Genomic DNA, 18,674 nt, shown 5'->3' on the forward strand with positions numbered 1-18,674 from the left:
CCAGTGATGATTAAATGCCACCAATAGAAATTTAATATGGGTACAGTGTTGCATGACCGTGCAATTGTCATTTAAAGTGCCAAGTTGAACATTTGCCTGGGCAGGAAGGGGTAAAAGTGCCCAGTAGGCAAGTGGTAAAGTGGTGGGGGAGGGGCGGTTGGCGGGCATATGTCTAAATGTTTTTCAGGTCACAAAGCTAAAAAGAATATTTTCTGTAACAGTTTTGTCAGCAACGACAACCAAAGAAAGCTGAAAAAATTGACATGGCTTAAAATAATCATTATGGCACATGCTTTATCACCCAACACTGTGTTGTTCAGTTTGAATTTCACGATGACAGTGCCATTAGTCAGCAAAAAGGGAAGATGAATGGGAAGATATGCTTCCAGTAGTTGAAACAAACCACTAAAGTCAAACAAAGGCCATCAGGGTCTGTCCTGATAAGTACAGTTTCATCAATGAATTACTTTATTCTGTGCTTTAAATGAAACCCTAAGGCTACATGTACACTAGCCTACCGACCCCGGCTGCGGGAAAATGCAAAACACATGGGTCAAAACTTTCCTATTCCGAATGTGATTCTTCCACATTCTAGAGAGGGATGTTTAAACCTCACCTAAACGCAGAAGCTCCTAAATGCCTATGTGTACATTGACACAGGTTTGTATGGAGTTGAGTTTAGGATCTTTGGCAAAAAAAAAAACACTGAAATCTCCTAAACGCAAGTTTAGGAGCTGTCAGTGTACATGAAGATCAACAATGAAAAAAGACCCATGAATCCTGTCAGAAATCCAGTGAGCTCCTAACTCCCTGTAGTGATACCCTGAAATAACAAACATTGTTATCAGCACTGCTCGAATTCTCTCTATGAACTACAGAACACCACCTCTGTACGGATGGTCTCTGTGGCCCTAACGCAATTTTTGTCCCTTTTTTGTGACTACACTGTCTTTGCACAGGTAACGTACACTGAATGGTGTCACCCGAGGAGAGGACGCGTGTTACTGGCAGGATCAGCTAATGAAAATAAAATAGCAAAACTAACTGGTAGACTGATGTATATTTAATTTTTATTTTTTTTTCCAGGGTTTAGATACACTTTAGGTATTAGAAAATAATCAGATCTTTACTACATGAAACATGCAATTTCACTTGAACAGCAGAGAAAAATATATTACCAAAAACATCCAATATTCTGCGTGCCAGGAACAACTTGTCCATCAGTATTTCTAATTATCCGCTTGAAGATGTTATCTGTGCCATTTACATTGCTTTCCCCAGAAAGCTGGCTCATGCAGACAAACACATTTGACAAAACCAAGCTCTGAATTTCACTAAAACACCAATTCAGAGTGACAGTGCATTGTGAAGAAACATTGGGCACAGAACATAAATGTGCACTATGGCTGCCAAACCATCACACATCACATGTTGTGAAGGAAAACCAGGATTAAAGCCACTTCAATAGCTAATTAGCACTTGGGCTTCTCCTTCCGAATAGTATGATGTGGATTGGGAGAGTGACCAGTTCATGGGAACAGAGGCACAAAGACGCAATGCCAAAGTCAGTGTATTGTGGGGCAGGATGGTAATGAGCTTCTCCATTCAGGAGCCAACAGACTGCAGTCTGTATTGTGGAAACATTATTGTGAAAACATTCAGTGTGAAGTGAATGGTCCCTAGCATACACAAACGTGTGTTGTGAAATGTTTCACCTTGCCCTCAGGACATGGTACAGCCACGTTTTACAAGGAAAGCAAATGCCTGAACTACAAACATGCAAAAATCTGAATGACATACTCTTCAACTAGGAATATTAGCAATGTCGTAAGGGCACAACGTTTACAGTTAAAGTGGAAGAAATCCCCAATTAGAGCTATTTTTAAAAGTGTTCCCTCCCTCCTCCGACCCATCCTGCCTCACTTGTATAAAAAATAAAAAGATCTGTGTACTTACCCATTTTCAATCTTCTCAAATCCAGTCACATGATCACTGCCCTGTGTAGGAAAGCGCTCGATAGCTGTAATTCTAAGGACCGTTACACCACCCATAGGACCAGATGTTGTCTGTGCTCCCTCCTCTCCCCTGCAGCTGCCAAAAACTGACTCAGAGTCCCTGGAGCTGCAGGATCATGTGACTGGAGTGGATTAAAACCAGTAAGGATAGATATATATATATATATATATATATATATATACACATACACACACACACACACATATACACACACACACACACATTCATAGACATATTAGACAGGATTTTTAATCATGTTAATATTTAATAATATTAAGAATTGCCACATTTAGGCTTTTCTTTCACTCTAGGATCCAATCACACTATATGCAGTTTCCTGTGTATTGTCTCATGGAGACATGCAGGTAACTGCAATGACATACAGGAAACAAACAGTATAGAGCAGAACACGGTGTTAACCTGCATTCCAAAGCTGTATGATATTATGCAGCAGATTTCATAATATTGCACTGCTCTGCATGTCACTGTACAGTAGGCGCAGAGCACTTCACTGCCATGAAGGGCCATTAAAGAGGAAGTAAACCCTGATGAGTTTACTTCCTCTTTTTTTCCCTGCAAAGGCAAAGCATAATGGACTACTATGCATCGCATAGTAGCCCATTATGTGTCACTTACCTGACACAGGAGCCAGCGAAGTCGCGCTGTCCCCTGTAGTCCGCCGTATCCATCTTGCTTGTGGCGTCTCGCAGCTCCGCCGCTGTCATTCGGCGAAGCTGCGATGACGTCACTCTCGCGCACGGGAATCGACAAATGCGGCAGCTCCATTTTTGGAACTGCTGCGTTCAGTGCGCCTGCGCGCCGCTGTCTACGGCGCATGCGCCATAGACAGCGGTGCCCGTTTTCGGGCAAATATCTCCTAAACCATATAGGTTTAGGAGATATTGCTTGGACCTACAGGTAAGCCTTAATCTAGGCTTACCTGTAGGTCAAAGTGGTTTGTAAGGGTTTACAACCACTTTAAGTGTCCCTTTTTTTTACACTTCATAGGCTGAATGCTGTACTGAGTGGTGCTCATATTTCTAGCTTCTTTGCATTCAGGGACAAGCAGCTTAAACGCAGGTCTTCTGCATTCAGGTGCAAGGAGCTTTAGACTTTTCATCAAAAAGCGCTATAAAAGTTAATGTTACTTGCTTGCATTTTCATTAACTACTTGAGTAGCAGTCTGGAAAACTCTCCAGTGCAGTGATAGTTTGACAATTACTCATCCAACAATGTGCCCAAATGAATATTATATCATTTTTTGAGACAGGTAGTCTATGTCCATGCACACATATGTGTTTAGCGGGAGAGAAAAAAAAAAATGCCAAATGCACATAAACACACAAACTCTAGACAGGTTTAGGCGCGTTTGCATGGTAATGCATTATAATGACCAGACTAAATTAATAATCAAGCCAACAAAATGCCTTAATGCCAAACACAAAAAAAATGTGACTTTAGGAGTCATTTTACACCCATATTTAGGATGTGACATGTTACAATTGCACTGGCCCCTGCACCCCCTGAATCCCTCATTTTGACAGTGAGTGGGGGATCTTCTCCCCCTGCTTACTGTTACAATCTAAGAAAAACATAGCCGAGCGGGGCTCAGCTCACCCAACCGCATCAATTATTCAGTGTTCTGTGAATGGGAAAACTACAAGTCCCGACAGCCTTTGCAGCTGTCAGTTTTTAAACTACCATGGGTGCTGTTGATCTTTCTTGGTAACTTCCAGTCAGTGTGTAACTGCCTGCCCATATTGGAGGGAAGACAGACATTCTGCAGGCCTGTGAGTGAAATGCTTTAGGAGGTCCCCGAACAAAACAAAAAAAATAAAAAATCTGCTATTATCTGCAAAAAAAATGTGCATTTTTTTTGTAAAACTGAACTTAATTTTCTCATCTGGAGCAAAGGCATCCTGTGTGCGTGAGGCCTTAGTTTCGATAGACACTTCAGCCACAGAGGACTCTGAATCAGAACATGGTTTGGCATTGCAGGAAGCAGAAGAGTGATGCTGGGTTCACACTGAGGAACGGAGCAGCTCACCACAGGGGGACCATTCACCAGTTCAGGTACGATTTCAGCCCAAATTCTTGGCTGAATTTGGACCTGAAATGGACCAAAAAACACACAAAACTCCTGAGCAATTCACACCGGAGTCGCTCCAGAGATGTGTGAACCGGCTCCATAGAGACACCGTCACAATCTCCTGCTATGCGAATTTGGGGGGAAATCCGCATCCAATTCGCAATAGTGTGAACCCGGCCTAAGAGTCCTTATCCTGGTACCTTGATAGAGACATATACATAATTTTCTTGAAATAGTTACTACTTTCTTGTTTTCCCCTATTTAAATACTAAACTCTACACACAATGAAGCAATCAATAAATCATGTGACCAGTAAGGATATTATTACATTCTATAATCATACAGGTTATGAAAGCTGCCAATCAGCTCAGCTAGAGAAGCTAACCTCTGTGCTGTGTAATCTTAATAAGTACTGCCATAAATGGGAACATACAGCTGTAAAATAATAAATACAGGCTTTTAGATTAGGACCTGAGGATTAGTGACTCTGCAAAGACTAAATGCCCAACATACAACATGGATTCACATTAGCACACTAATGACGGCAAATCACCAAGCTATGAATTAATTGATACAAGTTCTCTTCTCTTAACAGAAACGATTGAATAAAAGCACTGTGTTTAATATCACTGCAACCAGCCACCATTCAAAGATGTCAGCTAAACAAAATCCAGCAAAGAAAAATACAAGCATAATACATACTTCAGTGCTTGCCCATACCACATAGCAACTAACAAGGACTTTCATGACTGCTATTCACTTTAATAACACATCACTTTATGTTTGGCTACAAAGCAGCCATGTTCACCTTTCAGCCATTAATCATATACTATATATAAGGGAGGTGTTTGTTTACAGTTTTACAGTTTCACTGGAGGAAAATATGTAAATTATGGATTATACTGCAATTAATCACGTTTTATTTTTCTCCTTTCCGGGAGCTGCGATGTATAAATGGGGGTCTCCTCCCACCTGCTATCCCCCCCCCCTTCACTTCTGAATTGGAGGGGCCACCTTTGCATTGGCGCCATGCTTCTGCACCGATCATGGGACTTCCACATTGTGGTGGCTCCACGGTTGGTGTGCTGTGCACCATCTCGTTGGCTGGAGGCCAACTGTACTATAGCCACGTTGAGTATGGCGTTAGGGGCGTAGCCCGTCGCTTCTGCTTGGGGATACAAGTTGGGGGCTCTGACATAGCGAACGCTTTTTCTTTTCTCACCTGGATCGTCCTCTCACTTGCTAGAGGTCCTACACATAGGTAAGCACAATGCAGATACTTATCACTTCACTTTATTCTACTTCACTGCACTTGCACATTCAATTTGCGATCAGTCATATCTGTATTTCACCATACCTTTACCAACCAGCAGGACTTCTTTTGCTCACATATCTTACTTCCTTGTTTCCTTTCTCTATCTTGGTCTCTCTCACGTTTATGTTTTCCCATGCTTACCCTTGTCTGTGCTCTCGTTTTCATTTCAGTTTACAACATAGATACTATGAAGACATTTACACTTTATCATTCTATACTACCATTATACCTATATACATTTCATTTCTAGTGCGGTTGCTACGCTGTACATGGTCAATGAGGCACACCGAGGGACACATTCTTTTTTTTCTTTCCCTTTTTCTTCCTCTTTCCCCCTTTTCACTTTCTTTTCCCGTTTTCATCTCCCTCTTCACCTTCCCGCACTCTTTACATTTCTCTTTCATTCTGTCTCTGTCCTGTTGGCATCCATGTCCACGATGTCATGGACTTCACTATAATAGTGATACTACATCATTTATACTCTCAGGTCATTATCAAGTTCGTCGTTAATTCAGATATATACAGTGCCTTGCGAGAGTATTCGGACCCCTTGAACTTTTCAACCTTTTGCCACATTTCAGGTTTCAAACAAAGATATACAATTTTTATTTTTTGTGAAGAATCACCAACAAGTGGGACACAATTGTGAAGTGGAACGAAATCTATTGGATTTTTGAAACTTTTTTAACTAATAAAAAAAATGAAAAGTGGGGCGTGCAAAATTATTCGGCCCCCTTGCGTTAATACTTTGTAGAGCCACCTTTTGCTGCGATTACAGCTGCAAGTGGCTTGGGGTATTTCTCTATCAGTTTTGCACATCGAGAGACTGAAATTCTTGCCCATTCTTCCTTCCAAAACAGCTGGAGCTCAGTGAGGTTGGATGGAGAGCGTTTGTGAACAGCAGTTTTCAGCTCTTTCCACAGATTCTCGATTGGATTCAGGTCTGGACTTTGACTTGGCCATTCTAACACCTGGATACGTTTATTTGTGAACCATTCCTTTGTAGATTTTGCTGTATGTTTGGAATCATTGTCTTGTTGGAAGATAAATCTCCATCCCAGTTTCAGGTCTTTTGCAGACTCCAACAGGTTTTCATCCAGAATGGTCCTGTATTTGGCTGCATCCATCTTCCCCTCAATTTTAACCATCTTCCCTGTCCCTGCTGAAGAAAAGCAGGCCCAAACCATGGTGCTGCCACCACCATGTTTGACAGTGGGGATGGTGTGTTGAGGGTGATGAGCTGTGTTGCTTTTACGCCAAACATATCGTTTTGCATTGTGGGCAAAAAGTTTGATTTTTGGTTTCATCTGACCAGAGCACCTTCTTCCACATGTTTGGTGTGTCTCCCAGGTGGTTTGTGGCAAACTTTAGATGAGACTTTTTATGGATATCTTTGAGAAATGGCTTTCTTCTTGCCACTCTTCCATAAAGGCCAGATTTGTGCAGTGTACGACTGATTGTTGTCCTATGGACAGACTCTCCCACCTCAGCTGTAGTTCTCTGCAGCTCATCCAGAGTGATCATGGGCCTCTTGGCTGCATCTCTGATCAGTCTTCTCCTTGTCTGAGCTGAAAGTTTAGAGGGACGGCCAGGTCTTGGTAGATTTGCAGTGGTCTGATACTCCTTCCATTTCAAAATGATCGCTTGCACAGTGCTCCTTGGGATGTCTAAAGCTTGGGAAATCTTTTTGTATCCAAATCTGGCTTTAAACTTCTCCACAACAGTATTACGGACCTGCCTGGTGTGTTCCTTGGTCTTCATGATGCTCTCTGCGCTTTCAACAGAACCCTGAGACTATCACAGAGCAGGTGCATTTATACAGAGACTTGATTACACACAGGTGGATTCTATTTATCACCATCAGTCATTTAGGACAACATTGGATAATTCAGAGATCCTCGCTGACCTTCTGGAGTGAGTTTGCTGCACTGAAAGTAAAGGGGCCGAATAATTTTGCACGCACCACTTTTCAGTTTTTTATTTGCTAAAAAAGTTTAAAATATCCAATAGATTTCGTTCCACTTCACAATTGTGTCCCACTTGTTGGTGATTCTTCACAAAAAATTTAAATTTTATATCTTTATGTTTGAAGCCTGAAAAGTGGCAAAAGTTTGAAAAGTTCAAGGGGGCCGAATACTTTCGCAAAGCACTGTATACATTTTTATTACAGTGGTCACGACATATGTGGCCAATGGAGCGTTACAGGACACACATTTTCATCTCTTCAAGAAAGAGAAAAACCGAGTAGTCTGCTAAGAATCACAACATTCTTTAGTAGTGGAACTAAGTATAAATATTGTAATAATTTGTCAATGGAATAGACTTTGCCTGTAAATGAAGAAAGTTTAACCACTAAGGCTGGGTTCACACTGCTGCGGGGGGAGATCCGGATGTGATTCGCACCGCAAATCACATCCGATCTCCGTAGCGATGCGAGTTCAGCCATACAGATAGTATGGCTGAATTCGCATCGCTCCCACAGCAAACTCGCACGGGACCCTTTTTTTGGTCCGCAACAGAATCGGATCGCATGGGGGTTCACACCATGCGATCCGATTCCTGTGCGAGTCGGCAGATTGCACTGCGATATGCGATCGGATCTGGGGGTGTCATTAACATATCATTGACACTCCCAGCCGTCCGCATAGGGCAGTGTGAACTGCCGGCGGGAGTAATGCGATGCGGGAAAACGCCGCGGATTCGCGGCGTTCTCGCATCGCAGCGGTGTGAACCCGGCCTAAAACTTTCTGACTTTTGTTGGTTTAAAATCTTTTTTTTTTCTAGAAAATTAACTTAGAACCCCCAAACACACCACACACACACACACTAATATATATATATATATATATATTTTTTTTTTTTTTTTTTTTTTTTTTTTTTTTTTTTTTTTTTTTTTTTTTTAGTAGAGACCATACAGAATAAAATGGTGGCTGTTGCAATATTTTATATTGCACTGTATTTGCGCAGTTGTCTTTCAAATGCAATTTTTTTGGAAAAAAATTACTATAATGAATTAAAAAATAAAGAGAATCGTGATCTTTTTATTCTAAGCAAGAAAATAGTGATTCTCATTTTGGCCAGAATCATGCGGTGCATAGTAGTCCATTATGCTTTACCTTTGCAGGGAAATAAAGAGGAAGTAAAACCCACCAGGGTTTACTTCCTCTTTAATGCAGGGTTCTCTAAATGAATTGGTGGATGGCACCCCCTGCAATCATAAGAAATGTTGGATCTTTACCAGCACGCCTAACCACAAATTCAATGTTCTTCTGGTTTGAATTCACTAGCCTGTGGTTTCTTCTCCCTCTTCTGCTTTTCCAGTTTTGCAGAGGTATAGAAAAACCAAACCGAGGACCCCAGTGTGGCAAAGCATATGGCTAACCACTAAGCCATTGTGCCACCCTTTATAGAATTAAAGAGCAATTACTCAAATGAAGCTTCATTACACAAAGCACAGCATAATTCAATGGTCAAAAACCATGACCAAATCAATATTCAAAAACACACCAAAGCTATTATCTGTGGCATGTCCAATACTAAATTACAATCCAATAATTAGGTGACTAAGTGACAAGATAACCAGCATGTGTAATGTCAATGTAATAACCTGACACACCTCAAACAATATGCAGCCCCTTAAAAATATATTTGTTACCTCTAATAAAAGGGTAAAAATCCCAATTAAAAAAACATGAATACAGAATACCCCAAACCCCTAATAAGCAGTGTGTGGACAGCTGACATTCTCTGTCAGTAATACAATAAGGATCGGTTCACACCAATGCGTGCTTTTTTTGCAGAAACAAACTACAGTTAATTAAACATGGTTTCCTATGGGCACACGTTCACATCTATGCTTTTTTTCAGCCGCTGCCTTTCTGAAAAGGGTCAGGGACTCGTTTAAGCAAAACTGTGCATTCTTGGTTCAATAGACTTCAATGGAAAAGCTGCAGCAAAGCATGTAGTGGGTTTTTACTATGAGTTTCATTTTTTTAAATGCACTGCAAAAAGCACTGCACAAAAGCAAACTGCATAGGTGTGAACCAAGCCCTATACAAACCTTTACCACAATAATAGATGTCCCAGTACAACATCTTGACAAACAAATGAAGAATACCCATACACACCCCCAGTAATAGGGATGATCCCCAGGAAAACCCTACAATGGATAGAATGCTCCACTGAGCGTGCAGAAATACCATTGTCCATACAATCATTATAAGGGTAAAACCACAGACAGACAGGAAAATAAAATGCCATTCCTCCGCCATCTGTTACTTGTTGCCTTTTGTGGAATCCCCAAGTATATGACATGTGGCCCTGTATTCATCCTGGGGTTCATCTCTACCCAGGGGGTACCTGCACTGACAAACAAGACACCAGGCAAATAATGTGAATGGAAGAGCAAGACGTCTCCAGCACTCCCAAAGATGTGTTTCCACAATTTACTGTACAAGTATGAAAATCGTGTCATGTAGGTGACACTGCCATACCAATATTTTGATGCCTCACAAGACTCAGGAAGAAGAACCCAAAATATTGGCATGGCAGTGACACCCGTGTGACATGAATATGATACTTCAACAAAAAACTGTGGACACATCTTCAGGCGTGCTGGAGACTTCTTATTCTTCCATTCTGGTTATACATGGCACCATCGCTTGTGGTCACTACAGGCACCCCCAGAACTTAAAGTAGACCTTCACCCATTAAACGGCTTCTCTGTTTCCTTCCTCATTACACAATTAAAGAACATTTCCTCATTTTTGGAAACATTTCATACTTTTTTTTTCCTGCAGCCTGACACTTCCTCACCTAGGTAAGAATGACATAGGACCCCCACTGCCTCCATTACACACTGCAGGAGGTGGAGTTTTACAGAGGGCCGCATGTGTGTCATACACGCGCAGACAAGACGTTGTCTTTGTTGGATAATAGGAAATTGGCAGACACCCGCAGTTTATATAGGAAATCGAATCTTCTGAGACCTGTCACATGTCCCAGAAGATTTCCAGGAGGGGTCACCTAGGGGAGAGGAGGAGGAAGACGGAAGGAGGATGTGTGACATGAAGTCCCACTCCAAACCAGGTAACCCAGCCCCCAATTGTGGCATGTCAGGGGACAAGTAGTACTTAAAGTGGAAATTACACTTTTGGTTGGAACTCCGCTTCAAGGGGAAAAAAAAACAACCATATGCCTTTACAACCACTTAATTTGTTAGTGTATTTACATCTGCTAGTACATCTAACGCTACCCTCCCCCTAGACCAGAGGTCTCAAACTGGCGGCCCTCCAGCTGTTGCGAAACTACAAGTCCCATGAGGCATTGCAAGGCTGACAGTTACAAGCATGACTCCCACAGGCAGAGGCATGATGGGACTTGTAGTTTCACAACAGCTGGAGGGCCGTCAGTTTGAGACCCCTGCCCTAGACTGACAATGGTGCTGTCTGCTGTGGCTCCTGTTCTCTTTCATCCAGAGTTGCATCCCACTAATACAGGTGGTGCGTTATTGGCCAGATCACCAGGTGAAAACAGAGGATAAAAATAATGCTGTCATCACATCTAATGATTGCCAAGCTGCAATGAATTACATTACCACCGGCAGCTCGCTCCCGCTGTGTTTACATACAGTGGGAGGCAATCAGTGGGTACCGCAGACTTGATGCTTGCCAACACCCGCTGATCAGACAGAGACGGACCAGCAATCTCCCTATGGAAACAAGGCAGATCGCCATTCTCTCAAGGTGGTAGGGATGGAATATGCATCCCTGCAAAGCAAAGAATAAATCCCCTCTTTTCCCCTAGTAAAAGCAGCACATACAGTACATAAACACTGCCCGGGCACACAGTTAACCCTTTTATCACCCGTTTAACCCCTTCCTAGCCAGTGTCATTAGTAGCACTGATCACTGTATTAGTGTCACTGGCTCCCACAAAGTGTCAGGTGTCCAATTTGTCAGCCGCAATGTCACAGTCCTGCTATAAGTTGCTGCTCGCCATTACTAGTAATAAAAAATATACCATAGTTTTCAGATGCTATAACTTTTGCGTAAAAATCAATATAAGCTAATAGGGATTTTTTTACCAGAAATATGTAGCAGAATACAAATTGGTCTAAATATTTTTTTTTCAATTTATTTTGGATATTTCAAAAAAAATTTTTTTTTTTGGTTTGTTTTTGTTTATAGCGCAAAAAAAAAAAAAAAAAAGGCAGAGGTGCTCAAATTCCATGAAAAGAAAGCTATGGGGGAGGATGAAACATTTTATTTGGGTACAGCGTTACTTTAACTAACAATTGCGCGGTTATGCAACGCAGTGCCATATTGCAAAAAAATGGCCTGGTCGTGGGAGGGGGTAAATCTTCAAGAGGTCAAGCGGTTAATGCAGTACTAGTATAGACAATGATACGCCAGCATAAGGAGGGGGCCCCATTATGGATGGAGGACACCCCTTTGCTCAGCTGAAAGTGAATCAGAAGTAACATGACACCCCTCAGTCCTGTGCCCCCCATTGATTACTATGGCGTTGTAGGGAGGGGACCCCGGTATGAATAGGGGTACATGTAATGATGAAGTTATTTGCCCCCATTGATTCCTATGGCGGTGTAGGGAGGGGACCCCGGTATGAATAGGGGGTACCTGTACTGACAGAAGTAACATGACACCCCTCAGTCCTGTGCCCCCCATTGATTCCTATGGCAGTATGAGGGGACCCCGGTATGAATAGGGGTACATGTGATGATGAAGTCCTGTGCCCCCCATTGATGACTATGGCAGTATAGGGAGGAGACTCCGCTGTGAATAGGGGTACATGTGATGAAGAAGTCCTGTGCCCCCCATTGATCCCTATGGCAGTATAAGGAGGGGACCCCGGTATGAATAGGGGTACATGTGATGAAGAAGTCCTGTGCCCCCCATTGATCCCTATGGCAGTATAAGGAGGGGACCCCGGTATGAATAGGGGTACATGTGATGAAGAAGTCCTGTGCCTCCCCCATTGATTACTATGGCAGTATAAGGAGGGGACACCGGTATGAATAGGGGTACATGTGATGAAGAAGTCCTGTGCCTCCCCCATTGATTACTATGGCAGTATAAGGAGGGGACCCCGGTATGAATAGGGGTACATGTGATGATGAAGTCCTGTTCTACCCCCCATTGATTACTATGGCAGTATAAGGAGGGGACACCGGTATGAATAGGGGTACATGTGATGATGAAGTCCTGTGCTCCCCATTGATTCTTATGGCAGTATAAGGAGGGGACCCCGGTATGAATAGGGGTACATGTGATGATGAAGTCATGTGCCCCCCATTGATTCCTATGGCGGTGTAGGGAGGGGACCCCGGTATGAATAGGGGTACATGTGATGATGAATGGAGGGCCCACATAACCTGTAGCTGTACAGCTGTATGATGACAGTGTGTCAGGCCTGGGTCGGGCCTGTCAGTGAGGGGCACACATACACGGTACACACATACTCACAGGATGCCGGAGCAGGACGTACACACGAACGAGCCCGTCGTCATATTGGCGTAGGTCGGGCCGCGCTGGTCGCAGTCGAAGCACTTGCGGTTGTGAGGGAGGCTGGTCATCTCCCGCAGCAGCTTCAGGTGTTTCTCCTCCTGCTTCCGTTTGGCGCTGGCCGCCATGGTGCAGCACCGGGCGGAGGCTTCACACCGGGAGACACCGGGCGGCACCTAGCAGGCACAGTCAAGGGCCAGTGACGTGTGCGGGGGGGCGGGGTGTAGGGGGTGACGTTGCGCTGGGCGGGGCGTGGTGACGTGAGGGGCGAGTTCGGGAGAAAAGGAGAACCACACGGAGGGACGCGGAGCGGGAGGAGAACGATGGGGCGGGTGTGGCTGAACTTTCCTGAGCATTCACAATGGAAAGGGAAGGCGGACACAAAGTGCAACCGTCCAACGTCACCGGGGAGGGAGCCGGAAGTTGCACTCAATACTTCCGGATTCCTTTACTGGTTGCCTAGCAACCATATGGGAAGCGAGTCGCGCTTGTCTAGTTCTGGAAATGTCAGCCTCTCCCCACTCCGTCTGGAGACTGACAATGCAATGGACGGGAATTGTCATAAGCCTGTAACCACTACACCAGCTGTTTTAATAAAATGTCTATTTTAGACCTGAAGATTAGTCAAACCCCCAAACAGTGACTATTGTCTGATTGCACAGACCCTGGAGAATAAAGTGGTGGTAGTTGCAATTTTTTACGTCACACAATATTAGAGCAGTGATTTATAAACCCATATTTTTAGTATTGTGCACACAGATACAATAGAACACCAATTTGTTTTACTAAACATAACTTGGAGCCAGGTGGAGTTGTATGTTGCCCCAGGCAGTGGTGGCTGGTGAAGTTTTAGAATGGGGGGCGCCAGACCCTGCCCTTCCTTTTTGACCCCTCCCACTTAGTGAGAATGGGCGTGACTTCAGTAAAATCGCTGGCGTGGATCTAAAGTGGTGGGTTTAGTGTCTGAGATGAAGGAGGGAGAGAGAGAAGGGACAGCAGGCCCAGATCCTACACAACAATAGAAATATGTGTATTCTAGAAAGTTTAACAATCAGCAGATAAAGATACTCCAAACACCTGGTGTTAGCACTTCAATCATCCCGAAACCATGGTTGTTATGGTGTCAGGATGATTGAAGCACATTATTTATATTATAACATTGTAATATCAAATTAAATCGTTCAACTCACTATAATGCAGAATCAGTGGGAGCCCTGAGCATGTCACTAGCCACATTGCCTGCCACCAGATGCCATCAGGTGTCCCCAGCGGAGTCCGTCCTTACATCAGGTGCCCCCAGCAGAGTCCATCCTTACATGCAGCCTGTGTAACACCAAATGCAGCATGTGTCCCACCAAATTGCAGCAGCATGTGTCACCATCAAATTGCAGCAGCATGTGTCACCATCAATTGCAGCAGCAGGTGTCACCACCAAATTTCATCAGCATGCGTCCCACAAAATTGCAGCAGCATGCGTCACCACCAAATTGCAACAGCATGTGTCACCACCAAATTGCAGCAGCATGTGTCACCTTCAAATTGCAGCAACATGTATCACCTTCAAATTGCAGCAGCATGTGTCACCATCAAATAGCAGCAGCATGTGTCACCATCAATTGCAGCAGCATGTGTCACCACCAATTGCAGCAGCATCTGTCCCACCAAGTTGCAGCAGCATGTGCCACCACCAATTGCAGCAGCATGCGTCCCACCTAATTGCAGCAGCATGTGTCCCACCAAGTTGCAGCATCATGTGTCACCCCAAGTTGCAGCAGCATGTGTCCCACCAAGTTGCAGCAGAATGTGTCACCAAGTTGCAGCAGCATGTGTCACCAAGTTGCAGCAGAATGTGTCACCAAGTTGCAGCAGCATGTGTCACCAAGTTGCAGCAGAATGTGTCACCAAGTTAGAGCAGCATGTGTCACCAAGTTGCAGCAGAATATCACCAAGTTGCAGCAGAATGTGTCACCAAGTTAGAGCAGCATGTGTCACCAAGTTGTAGCAGAATGTCACCAAGTTAGAGCAGCATGTCTCACCAAGTTAGAGCAGAATGTGTCACCAAGTTGCAGCAGCCTCACATCAAACCCCCCTTACTTACCTTGCAGTGTGTTGTCCTCTCCAGCGATGTCTCCTCATACTTCCTGGTTCCTCTCTCCTGGGCGCAATTGGAGAGAGAAAACAGGAAGTGACATCATCTCAGATGTCAATCAAACCGCCATAGTAATATATACTAGGAACGGGTGGAAGCTACTCGGCGCTTCAAAAAGCGCAGCAAGGTGGGCTAAAGGCCTGCAAATGAAGAGCCACATCTGCAATCTCGTGATTGCATAAACGTGGCTCTTTCCATAGGTGCGATGTGTCCGGTGTCCCAACACAGTGCACTTAAGGACTTTTTTATTTATTTTTAAAAAAATGTAAAGGGCCAGCTTTAAAAAAAGAATTATTATTTTTTGACCGCCTGGAGGGGGGGGGATGGGTTTCGGCGCCCAGGCGCCTCCTATGGACGGGGCTCCCCTGGTGAGAGGGATAGTGTTAGAAAGGAAAGCTGCAATTTTATTAATTTCACTCTTCACCCAATGCAAAAAAAAAGGGTTTTACTTTAGATATACTTTAACCACTTAACGACCGAGCCTCTTTCTGACATGTGTTATTTACAAGTTAAAAACTTTTTTTGCTAGAAAATTAATTAGAACCCCCAAACATTATACTTTCTACACCCTAGAGAATAAAATTGCGGTCATTGCAATACTTTCTGTCACACCATATTTGCACTGCGGTCTTACAAGCGCACTATTTTTGGAAAAAAATACACTTTTTTGGATTAAAAAATAAGACAACAGTGAAGTTAGCCCAATTTTTTTTATATTGTGAAAGATAAGGTTACCCCGAGTAAATTGATACCCAACATGTCACGCTTCAAAATTGCGCCCGCTCGTGGAATGGCGACAATCTTTTATCCTTAAAAATCTCCATAGGCGATGTTTAAAAAATTCGACAGGTTGCATATTTTGAGTTACAGAGGAGGTCTAGGGCCAGAATTATTGCACTCGCTCTACCGAGCGAAACCTCACTGTGGTTGGAATTTCATATGTGGGCGCTACTCATGTATACGTTCGCTTCTACACACTAGCTCGGCGGGATGGGGCGCGTTTAAAAAGATTTATTTTTTTCTTATTTATTTTACCTTTTATTTTTTATTTTTACACTATTCTTTTAACAAAAAAAAAATATGTCACTTTTATTCCTATTACAAGAAATGTAAACATCCCTTGTAATAGAAAAAAAGCATGACCGGACCTCTTAAATATGAGATCTGGGGTCAAAAAGATCTCAGATCTCAAATTTACACTAAAATGCAATAAGAGCTATGGGCGGAAGGGACGTTTTGACGTTGCTTCCGCCCTGCAATGATATAGAGAAGGGTGGGGGCCATCTTCAACTCACTCGTCTCCATACCAAGTCAGGAGAAGGATCCGATTGCTTCCGCCGCTACCAATGGCTCTGGTAAGCGGCAGAGGGCAACAGAGCGCGGCGGGAGGAGAGGGTCCCCTCTCCCACCGCCGATAAAAATGATCTTGTGGTGAATCTGCCGCAGAGACCACTTTTATCTGAAAGCAGACCGCCCGCTGAAGAAGAGGATACTGGGGTTATGGCAGCTAGCTACCGACTTAAACCTGCGGCGGGCGCTCCATAAGTGGTTAATTATGTTTCCTAGTTCTTTCTTGACGGGCTTTCTTGGGTCCGACCCACTGGTTTTGTGCTGTATAAAATGGGACAAGGGTCTGATTCAAAAAGCGCAAGTGAGGGACCACGAACATGCAAGAAGGTTGCTGAAAGTCTGCGGCTGCTGCGGTTACCGCTGTCGGACTCTGTCCTGTTGGATATGCTTAGTCCAGAGTGACAATTAATGCACAAATGCCCTCAGGGTCTTACTACAGCCTGAAGGAACGCCTGGGACTTGCTCTAGGCATGTGCAAAACAGAAACATTTGTTTAGTTTTGGATAGATTCGTTATGCTACTAATTTTGTTTCGGAATTTGTCTTGTTAAATTTTGTTTCATTTATTAGTTTTCAAAGGAATTACAAATTTTCTTAACCATTCAAATTCGGATCGGTCGAAAAATGATCGACCAGTTCAAATTCTCTGTGAAGAATGGCTGGTTGTTAAGGAGTGGGCCAGGAAGCCTGCCACGTCCTTAACAGCCGATGGTTTCCCCACTGAGAGCTGAAATGTAAACAAAAGAATGCTGGCAATAGAAAATTTTGAAAAAAAAATCTATTTTTTACTTTTTGCTATAATAAATATCCCCCAAAAATATATAAGAATAAATTATTTTCCCTCAGATTAGGCCGATACATATTCTTGTACATATTTTTGGTAAAAAAATCACAATAAGCGATTATTGATTGGTTTACGCAAAAGTTATAGTGTTTACAAAATAGGGGATAGTTTTATGTCATTTTTATTAAATAGCAGAGACCAGTGTCACTTGTTGCTAGGCAGAACGGGGAGATGCTGTTTACATCGGCATCTCCCCGTTCTTCCTCCCCGTGAGACGATCGCGGGTATCCCCGTGGCGATCGAGTCCACGGGACCCGTGATCGCACTCACGGAGGCTCCGACCGGCGGCGGCACGCACAAAATTGGCACAGCGGCAAATTAAAAGGGATGTACTTGTACGCCCATTTGCCTGCCCATGCCATTCTTCCGACGTACATTGTCGTGCGCCGGTCGGGAATCAGTTAAGGGGTACCGCACAACAAAATGTAAGAAAAAAAAACGCCATGGGCCCCCCCCCAATCCACACCGGACCCTTATGCGAGCATGCAGCCCGGAAAGTCAGGAAAGGGAGGGGATGAGCGAGCGCCCCCCCCCCCCCCCAACTATACCAGGCCATGTGCCCTCAAAGCACCTTGTACCATGTTTAAGGGGACAAGGGTCTCTTCCTTACAACCCTGGGTTGTGGGAGTCTGTGAGCAGGAGACCCCCCATATCCTGCCCTCCCCACGTGAATGTGTCACCAGGTGGCCCCGTATTCTTGTGACATCATCAACCAAAGCATGCTGGTTTGTTAACGTCACAAGGTGGAAATGTCAGACGGAGGAGCAGGCAAATGGCAGGAGCCTTCGACGAGACCAGAGGGGGTTTTCTTTTTTTCGGGTCAGGCGGTGTGACGGCATCGTGATTGACAATGAATCTACACCTGGGGACATTGTTATATATTTTTCTAATAAAGTAATTGTCAAAAACTCATGTAATGTCTTCATTTTTTAGACTTTTTTGGTGAATGGATAGGGGTACACTACCCCATACTGATTTACATGAGGGAGTGGGATCTGGGGGCCCCCTTGTTAAACATTCCCCCACAACCACTGAACAGGGTTGTTGGGAAGAGGCCTTTGTCCCCATCAACATAGGGACAAGATGCCTTTGAATAGGGGGGCAGGGGGGCTTCGTTGAGGGCATGTGGCCTGGTATGGTTCAGGAGAGGAGGGCTGCTGACTCATCCCCTCCTTTTCCTGACCTGCCAGGCTGCATGCTGGGATAAAGGTCTAGGATGGATTTAGGGAGGGACCCCACTGTTTTTTTCAGAATTTTCTATTGCCAGCATTCTTCTTTTTACAGTTCAGCCCATAAAACGTTGGTAATTTTTTCTGCGCTTTTCAGGTGCTTTTACATCCTTAGCGGAGTGCTTTTTTAAGGTCACATGACTCAAAAGAGCCATTTTGT

General features: G+C 43.9%; 1 protein-coding gene across 8 annotated transcripts in view; it reads right to left on the reverse strand.

Moving 5' to 3' along the window:
* Positions 1-13,183, reverse strand: part of AGFG1 (ArfGAP with FG repeats 1) — a 161,451-nt gene extending 148,268 nt beyond the window's left edge. For 2 of the 8 annotated variants that reach the window (XM_077488512.1, XM_077488510.1), the window contains exon 1: positions 12,905-13,182. In XM_077488512.1, the coding sequence (XP_077344638.1) occupies positions 12,905-13,071 (167 nt within the window). In that variant the 5' untranslated portion in view covers positions 13,072-13,182. Of the gene's footprint in view, positions 1-12,904 lie in introns of all 8 variants that reach the window. The other 6 variants (XM_077488511.1, XM_077488513.1, XM_077488516.1 and 3 more) reach the window with 5 other exon arrangements.
* Between the last annotated feature and the right edge of the window lie 5,491 nt (positions 13,184-18,674).

Source organism: Lithobates pipiens, unplaced genomic scaffold, assembly GCF_037356315.1.
Source record: "Lithobates pipiens isolate NorthernLeopardFrog02 unplaced genomic scaffold, aLitPip1_a1.2 Scaffold_18, whole genome shotgun sequence".
NCBI classification, from domain to species: domain Eukaryota; kingdom Metazoa; phylum Chordata; class Amphibia; order Anura; family Ranidae; genus Lithobates; species Lithobates pipiens.